Source organism: Apteryx rowi, unplaced genomic scaffold (genome assembly GCF_003343035.1).
Source record: "Apteryx rowi isolate R43461 unplaced genomic scaffold, aptRow1 scaffold_26, whole genome shotgun sequence".
NCBI classification, from domain to species: Eukaryota; Metazoa; Chordata; class Aves; order Apterygiformes; family Apterygidae; genus Apteryx; species Apteryx rowi.
The window spans coordinates 4214313-4223494 of record NW_020448974.1 but is presented as its reverse complement, the minus strand read 5'-3'; the positions used below and the strand labels follow the sequence as shown (position 1 = coordinate 4223494).

At 46.0% G+C, this 9182-nt stretch overlaps 1 protein-coding gene across 1 annotated transcript; it reads right to left on the bottom strand.

Moving 5' to 3' along the window:
* Window positions 1-605: 605 nt before the first annotated feature.
* TMEM100 (transmembrane protein 100) lies at window positions 606-5400 on the bottom strand. Its single transcript, XM_026067580.1, has 2 exons — window positions 5309-5400; window positions 606-1474 (listed from the first exon to the last, which is right to left on the bottom strand). Exon 2 carries the CDS (start codon window positions 1410-1412, stop codon window positions 1008-1010), a length of 405 nt encoding a protein of 134 aa, XP_025923365.1. The 5' UTR covers window positions 1413-1474; window positions 5309-5400; the 3' UTR covers window positions 606-1007.
* Between the last annotated feature and the right edge of the window lie 3782 nt (window positions 5401-9182).

Here is a 9182-nt window from a genome sequence, read left to right as displayed (position 1 = left end):
AAGTGTCTGAAGAACTGACCCCTAGGATTTTTCAATAATTCAGTTGTAAATGAAGCTGCAAGAGGAATGGGCTGTCAAATCAAAATCCACGGTCTACAGAGATTTTTGGAACAGATCAGTGGTATGTATGTTCACAGTTACTGTCACAGCTGTTGCTCTACAAATAAAAATAAATCACGAAGTATTCAAAGTTGAAGATACAAGTTATCCTGATAACAATAAAAAAAGATTTTCTAAAGCTCTAGCAGCATTGAATATTATTTTAATGAAATTTACTTTTTAGTTTTATAGCAAAATAATGAAAAGTGCTAAACCTGACCACTTTAATTTACAAAAAAGTCTCACGTATGAAGCTATACTCATACCTCGTTATTTAGGTTAGACAATATAATTACACATTTCTACCTATTTCTATTCAATAGCAAAACAAAATTAATATTAGTTTGTTTAAAAAAAGGGGGAAAGTACCACAGATATCACTGGGGAGAAAAGGTTACCTAGAATCTAAGAATCAGCTTATCGAGCAATCTGCAGTTTGCTTGGTTGTTATTGCTTTTTTCCGAGCAACAGTGTTCTACTGTCACTGGCAATCTGGCCATAACCTTGTAGTCACTCCAAATGCCGTGACTTCTCCCTTCGTCAAATGTCACAGTATTTAAGGAGATCTCTGGCATTTTAAGTCAGTTAAAATTATTTTCTTAGTTTTCACAAGCTCCCTTTCAAACACGATCAGCATGTTGCAGAATGCTCTGGATTGAGTTATGATAACACTGTTTTCTACGAAGGAAAATTATTTTCCCTCTGTCTTGGAAAGAATTACCGCTATGTCTGCAGTAAGAAAAACATTAAGAGCATTTGTGGACTTTTTAGAGTCTTTCTTAATCCATTCCATTTTCATTTCAGTTCATTTCCAACGTTAAATTAAATCCTGCAATCCGACCTATTGATAAATAGTCAAGTTGATTTACAAGGGCTCCGTCTTCCATCCAGCCTTCTCCTGGTCGTCTTTACCCAAACAAGGTCCGCTGATGTGCCACAAGTGCTGTCTGACTCTCCCGCCTCTTCGCTTTCTTATTTTGCTGCCTGATTTTCCAGCACACTGCGCTAGAAGCCAGCAAAAGGAGTCCCGATGACAAGAGGACCAATCCAAACACCGAGATGATCGATCCATGGGAATTGAAGCTGTACGCCACAGCCGTAACCACGATGCCGGCTATGAGGATGACCACGCCGAAGGGGATGGTGCAGCGGTAGCAGGAGAGCTCTGCTCCCCCCGTCGCTGCCGTCAGCTGGCATTCGCTGACCAGGGGGATGGTGGTTATTACACAGTCATTGTTATTGCTCTTCTCAGCAGTTACAGGATCGGGATGCTTTGGCGCTCCCAGGATCTCTTTAATAGGTTCGTTTGTCATCTCGATTTTCTTGGTTTAGTCAATTCTGAAGCTAGAGCAGGCTCTGCTGACCACGCGTTGCGCTGTGGGAAGAAGAGCATGTGTTCAGCTAAGAAGCATTACTGTTACTTGACAAACTGGGATGCACAAGTATCCCACTCGGGATCACAGGCTCTGACCGTGCGAGGGTTTGTGTGTGAGCTTAATGTAGCGGATTTGAATCAATTTTTACAGTAGTCTTAAGCATGTGGACGAGTACTAGAAAGAACAGACTGACAGGCCAAGACAGACACCAACCTTAAGGTATTGTGGGCCAAATAGGGCTTTAAGTTACATCCTAAAGTCAGTATTTTTGGATGCAATTTAGATTTCAATAGAATTGCATCTTCTTTTGAGGAGGCAAAGTTCACAGGCTGCTTTGGTTGTAAATTCTACTCTTGCCCACACACACTTTTTTTCTTTTTTTTTTTTTACACTATTTCTTTATATTTACACCTATACACACATTACACAGTTTTGCTCTAATGCATATCACAACAATATGGGCAAGTGCTGCCCCACCAAAACACGGGACTTACTCCTTTATTAGCGTGATTCTTTATTGCAATCTTGATTTGTTTTTCTATATCTTTTTGKTTTTTTTCCCCAAATCCATAATAAATGACAAATCAGTTGTGGATCAGAGGTCACCAGAGAATAAGCCTGGATATTATAGTTTGGGTGACAGTACGCAGCATGCATACTTCAAAGGATTGCGTATATACTGGCTGCAGGATTCAATTTTGATTATGGCTTGACAGCAGATCTACCTAAGCAAAAATAGGTTTAACTGTGTCCCTGCACCCTAAGATGTACTCACCAATTTTCATGCGCCTGTTGGAATAAATGTGTGCAGAACTGGGACTTAACTAACTGGAGATGTGAATGGTATCGTCTCTTGCAGTCAGTTGTGTCCCTCACTACCAAACTATTTAAGCATCCTGATCACAGAGTTTAAAGCTGTCCCTGGAATAATAACAGACATTGTTTAAAATTACAGTAAAATGATATACTTTCTTATTGATCTGTTTACGTTACCAAAGACAGCTGAAACTACTCCTGTGAGTATGGATATTTACGTCTGTAAGTCTGTCTGTGTTCAGGGACTCATAACTATTGATCACATCTGGGTTTTCCAAAGAGCTGAAGGAAGTCACACTTCGGAGAGGAAAGTACTGTGAGATGGCAGACTCCAGCAGCAGTCCCCGACACGGAGCACAGCGGGCAGGAACCGCTGCCCTCCTTTCTCTCCGTATGGGATGTAACACGGCACAGCTTAGATTCCTGGGCCAAGGACAAATTCCCAGACACCTACTGTAGAACCATCATCCTGGAAAAGACAAACTGCTGCTCATGCTCTAAACCAGCCCGGTTCTCCTCCCTCGTGACATGCTGGCTCCAGACTCTGCTGCTCATCTTTTATGTCAGACTCGCCACCCTCAGCGGCAGCAAAGCTGTTCTCTTGTCACTGAACAGTGAACCCTTTCTCAGAGCAAGTGTTACTTAGCAAAAAAATTCAAAYGGGCATGACTAGGTATGGATGTGCAGGGAATGGGGATGAAGACAACTCCCTGAGCTCAGGAAATGCCAGCTGAAAGCTGATGAACCTACTGTTACAGCAACGTCAGTGCACAGCCGTTGGCTTGCCATTTGATCAGCTTGATGGAAAAGTGGTTTGGGTCCCTTACAAGCCCATGAAACCACATCCATGCTGCTATGAGGAGGGAGATTTACAGTCATAGTCACCCAACTTTGTTACATTCCTCTTGTCTCCATACCACATACACACTATCAGTCCAAAAGGCAGCAGGCACAGCTCGATTGCCTCTGAATTATGGGGAAAAACAGCTTTTGCCTCCATCTGAGCCCCATGCAGAACTGAAGCTCACCCGACCGGCACAAGACAGCCCGCTGCTCTTGAATGCCCCGGGCTGCCACACCAGACCTCTGCCATGCCACTGGGACCCTGCCGGCGTGGGGGCCGCCCTGTAGTCTGCAGCACCCGCGACAAAGCTGAGGCTGCCGCGGCTGCGTGGCCTCGGACCAGGACGCGGGATCAGCGCACCCCACCGCGTGCAGAGGCTGGGGCTCTGGGGAGCCAGCAGGCTTTCCCGCCAGGAGCGGCTCACAGGACCTCCTCCATCACTCCCCAGCGCGGGCTGTGCAGCTTTTGCTCTTGCGAACAGTGTGGTATGCAGCTCCGAGAACAAGGAAGGCTGTTGGCAACGCAGTAGTGCTTTTATCACTTTTATCACCTTCACATCTGTGACTAGGAAGTTAATTGCCAGATACTTGTATTCTCCTTTTCCTTTCCCACCACTCCCACCCTTGTTGCTAAGATATATTCCTCCACTGTGGAGAGCCCTTGGGCTTGTACCTCAGTGCCTCATACAACTGACCGTGTGTGCTCTGCGAGAAAGAGGATTTCACTATTTTTAACGCACACAACCAGGCTATGCCCTGTGCCTAGTCACGAGTTTGCATCTGTATTCCTTGAACCCCAAGGAGAGAAGGAAAGCTGAGATCTGGTTTGACAGTGACTTTGCTCTACTGTTCTAAGGAAAAATATTCTGCTCAATGTTTTACAAACCTATATACAGTTATCTTCAGGGCTCAATCCTGCAGGGTGCTCAGCACCTGCTGGAAAGAGTAGCCTTTCCCCCCCTAATGACAGCAATCAACACTGAAAATACTTGGTACCTCCAAAGGGCAGGCAGGGGATCTGATCAGTGCTCATCAGACAAAGCAAATATATCTGTGCTGGCACCTTGGTACTGTTGCTTTGTCCTTAGCCATGATTCAGCACCCTTCGTATCAGCCGAGAGAAACCAGGAAAGCCATGGGATTGCTCTGTAAGACTATCCATACTCTCTCCAGTATGAGAAGCATATTGGTGTCACTATGTTGCTGTGTTACTGATCTGTAAAACATTACAGAAGTTCTGTGTGAGGGAAGAAGGTGGCCCCGAAATGCCACCTTTTGGATTGTACCATTACTTGAATTCAGTCTGTTCAATGTTTTATTACTAATTTGAGGAAGAACAACATTTTGCCTATAAAAGGTCTCTTAGTTCCAAATATATTGTAATAACTATTCAAAACTCTGAATATTTTCTTTACCAATCAAAGAAATAGGGAAATCTCGTACTATCTTGAAAAGACTTTGGATTGGGCTCATAAGAAACATGATCATTTTTGAAGACTTTAACATTCAATCAAAGTGTATTCACTCCTGTCTCCAGGGCCCTTGTCCCTCTGCTTCAGATACATCCCCAATATGAATTATATCTCTTAGATATCCTATAYGGAGATTTATGAAGAAAGAAGAGATATTTATACAGCCAAAACTAACACAGATTAAAAATCTCCCAAACTACCAAAATTAAGTAAATGGCAAAGTACCTGTTGACTTCTGAGAAGCAGAATGCTTGCCTATAATAGAATGTAAGTAGACAGGCATTCATAAAAAACAAATACACAAAGCTCTGTTGAAATACTGTAAGTTAAACAAACAGCAGACCCTATTCAAAGTGTGAGTAAAGGTATTCACCCCCAGAAAACAGGGCACTAGATCCTCACTGCCAGCAAAGACACTTCTGACTTATGCAAACAGGTGACTTGGTTCAGGTTTCAGAGTAAGAAATTTAGGCAAAGATACCCAGCAACGCCAGCATCCTCTCAGTGACCATATTAGAAGTACTTGCTCAAGGAGCTACTTTCACTCGGAGGAAGAATGTGTTTCTGTGGCAATCTGCGGCTAACGCTGGATGAAGGGGAGAAGAAAGTTTTACCCTGGAGCATACAATACCCACTGAGAAGTGTAAGTTGAGATTTACGGAAAAGACCCAAAAATCAACATCCATCAGCATGCACACCTACCAGGTCCAAGCAAAGTCCATCGTAACAAATCACTCGGCTCAGCAAGCAGAGAAAGTCTGTTCAAGATGTGTTGTCTGTCAGTTCAAGGCAGAGTCAGGCAGCAGAGAGCCGTTCCAGGCTTTGAAGGGTCAGATGTTGCTGGGTGATGAATCGGAGGTGACAATGTTCTAGCGTGGAGGTTTCCTACAAAGAAAAGCAGTTGGGTATTAATCAGCTTCTTAAGAACAAAACTCCGGCATAGAAGAGTTTCTGCCGTATGCTGCCTCCCGCTCCCGAYCTAACCAAAGCAGGAGATGTTCCACCTCTCGCTCTCCTGCTTGGCTTCTGCCTCTTTTCTTGGCAGCAGCCACCTATTTCTGGCCTTATGTAAGTTTTTCCTTTGATGATGTGACGTCTGGATGATGAGTGTCACAACCCAGGCAAGTCCCCCAGAAAGAGGTAGGCAGGATAAGGGAGTGCACATGAATTTCTGCAGTTAAAAGTTCATTTAGCTCTATTTCTATTGCTCACTTCATCTATGGGAACCAAAGAACCAAATTACAACTCGGAACACTTAGATTTTGTCTCCTCTTTGCCTCCAGTTTCTTTAAGCAAATCACTTCATCTCTGTGCTCTTTGTTTTTCCTGGCTGTAAACTGGCAGTGACAACATGCTTCCCATTATAAACCCCTTTTAAATTTATTCTGCTAGGTAATATAATCCAAAAAAAAGGTCTCTTAAAAAATCAAATCAAATTAAATTAAAGGCCAACTAATTGAATCCAAGAGCTCAGAGTAACAAATATGATTCCATTATACTTAATATTCATCAGCCTTTCTGTTTCCTGATTTTTTAAAACAAGATTTGTAACTGGGATAGGGGCTAGGCAGAACCTGCAGCAGCGCAGTGTGACAACTCCGCAGAGAGCAGTGATGGAAATTGTTATCAGCTGCAGAAACAGCTGTGAAATCACCAAGCAGCTGGGTAAAACTTATGAAGCAGCAGAGATTTATGTTGCTAATCTTATTCAACATTCCCCTTCTGTATGTGCATGGTTATGGTGGATCATTTTAACACTGAAGCGGGAGCTCCTAAATGGAGATGAGAATAAATTTGTGTAATAATAAACCTTATCTTTTTTTCCCCACTTTTTAAGTTCTTTGGACTGTGCTAACATTTCATGGGCACAAACAGCTTCTGTTCTTCTCCAGACACTCCTAGGAATAAGCCTGTAACATATCTAAAGTATATTTAGCTGATCATTGAAGTTGGCTAATAATTAGGAAGTCTCCTTGCTTATCTCCTTGAATATATTCCTGTGCGCACTACCTAGCAAAAAGCTTGACTTCTTGAAAACTTTGGAGGAAAATGCAAAAAAAAAGAAAAAAAACCACCAAACACCCTTAGATGAGTAATCTAGATTCCATAAAAACAAACGCAGACCTCTGAAACTGTCTTATAGCCCATTTCCACTCAGAGTACAAGAATGGTTACATTAGTTTGAAAGCCTCTTCCTGATGCAATTGTGCCCCTGAACCACTGACTTAGCATCATTCCTTGAAAAAGATGAATTGCTCTGTCAGTATTTTATYTGTATTTGCCCTCAAATATGTACACTTTAAGTAATTTTTTAAAGTAATGTCTTTATCAACAAACCTGACTGACAAGGCAGCTTCTTATAGACAGTATTTCTTCCCCCCTCCTTTTCCCCTCTCTCCACAAAGCTGAAAAGCAGAAACACATGAAATCTATAAATTAAGCTTCCAGTATACTAACCCTGAATCAGTTCAATGTAGTGCTCTCTCAGGAGTCTGCCCACATGCTGCATAACTCTGCGCGAGTGCAAAGAGCTGCTATTTCCCAGCCGCTACAGTCCTTGCACCTTTTTTGCATTTTATTCAGAACCAGCAAGATGCAAGTAGGTTTCTGCCTTCAGGTTCTGCACCCGCATCTTGCGTAACCCATGAGACCCACTTTTTTGCTTATGTAAAATGCTAATAAATCATAATGCCCATGTTTCACACTTGGTTTTGCATTAAGGTGACTATGGAAGAGAAGAATAAAGAGTCATCCTGAACTGAGAGGAGAGTTTGCTTGGAGTTCAACAGACCAAAGTAATCCTAAACTCAGTCCTACAGCTCTTACTCATGTAAACACTCCTGAAAATGCAGAACTAGAATTTATGCATGTAAGACCACAGGATCAGGCCCTTAACTAAAGGGGCAGCAGAAGAGCACATTACACCCATGCCAAGTGTCTGAGCCTCAGGATGCACATATGGGTAAGTTTGCACCACCAAGTTTTAAGCAAAATAATTAAGACTCACGCTCACACCTTTTTCATTTTTCAGCCATCGTGGGGGGAACCAACCAACTCCCCCCACCCTCCCCCCAAACTACCCCAGATTTGCAAACTGCAGAACTTTCAAACGCGTCTATAAAACGCCACGCGCGCCTAGAGCACAACCGTGCGAGTCGCACCTATCCCCAAACGCGCGTTTAACAGGGCAGGGAGGCGCACGGGGAGGGGAAGCCTTCGGGACACGGTGCCCCGCCGAGGCACGGCCACGGCCACGGGCACGGGCACGGCCCCGGCCGGCAGCAGCGCCCGCTGCGGCGGGTGCGGAGCTTCAGCTCGGGCTGCGCGCCGGACCCGGGGGGAGCGGAGCGGAGCGGACCCGGGGGCAGCGCTCTGCACCGAAGGCAGCGCGAATGCTCCGAGCCCGCAGCCGTCCGGGGAGCGAGCCGAGCCGAGCCGAGCCATGCCGTGCCGTGCCCACCCCTGCCCTGCAATGCCCTGCCGTGCCGTGCCGTGCCCACCCCTGCCCTGCAATGCCCTGCCGTGCCGTGCCTTACCTCCCGGCTGCCGGGCGGGACTGCGGCGGACGCTCGCCGCCCGCGCAGGAGGGGGATGCGGCCGCCCGCACGAGGGACTGTGCGCAAAGTCCTCGGTGAGAGCGAAACAATTAAGGGACCGGAGCAAACGCGGCGGCGGGGGCGGGACGGCGGCGGTGGCGGCGGCGGGGCTGGCCCGGCCCGGCCCCGCTTTGTTCGCCCGGCAGCGCCGCGCCGCTCCGCGCCGCTCCGCGCAGCTCCGCGCAGCCCTGCCGCGGCCGCCGGCTCCGGCTCCGGCCCCGCGCGCCCGGTGCCGGCGGTGCGAGGCATCGCGACGGAGCCGGTGGCAAGCGGGGCTCGGTGCCCCTCGCCGGGGTCCGCCGCCAAAGCCCGCAGCGTGCTGCCGCCCGGATCAGCTCCTGCCCCGCGCCCGGCTGCTCCGCAGCGAAGCGAGGAGCGTCGGTTTGCAGGAGAGCCCTTAGAGGAGGAAGTTTTATGTATCATTTAAAATTATTTAGAAGGATACTCTATGCTTTACTCACCCATTTAAGTAGAACATCAAATACTTGCAGGGGGTTGGAGTGGCTGGGTGTGGGTATGTGTTTCTTTTTTTTTTTTTTTACTGTGATTTTCTTTCTTCTTTTCAGACAAAAAGCAGAGAGATTTTGCCTTTAAGGCTGGGGAAAAGCCACGTTTGATTTCTGTGGTTAAGTTTGCCCAAAGTTTATATTTAAAAGGCACTATTTTATCAATGATTGATAAAAGAGCGGTGCACCAGATGTGTTTAATCAGCCACTCTGTCTCTGCAAGCATGCGTGTACTTTTGACTCCTCTTCCAGGGTGAAATCCTGGCTCCACAGAAATTAGTAGCAAAACTTCCATCAACTTCACTGGGGCCAGGATTTCACTCTCTGTGTATTATTAAGATCTGCACAGTGATGGAGATCCTGCCAAGGGTTCATCTCCTCCAGCCGAACCAGCTGGGGGGTTCTGGAAGAGCTCCACAGCTTTATACAAGAAACTGGCATTTTTTCCCCCTATTTGCTAGTGTTCCCTCCAAA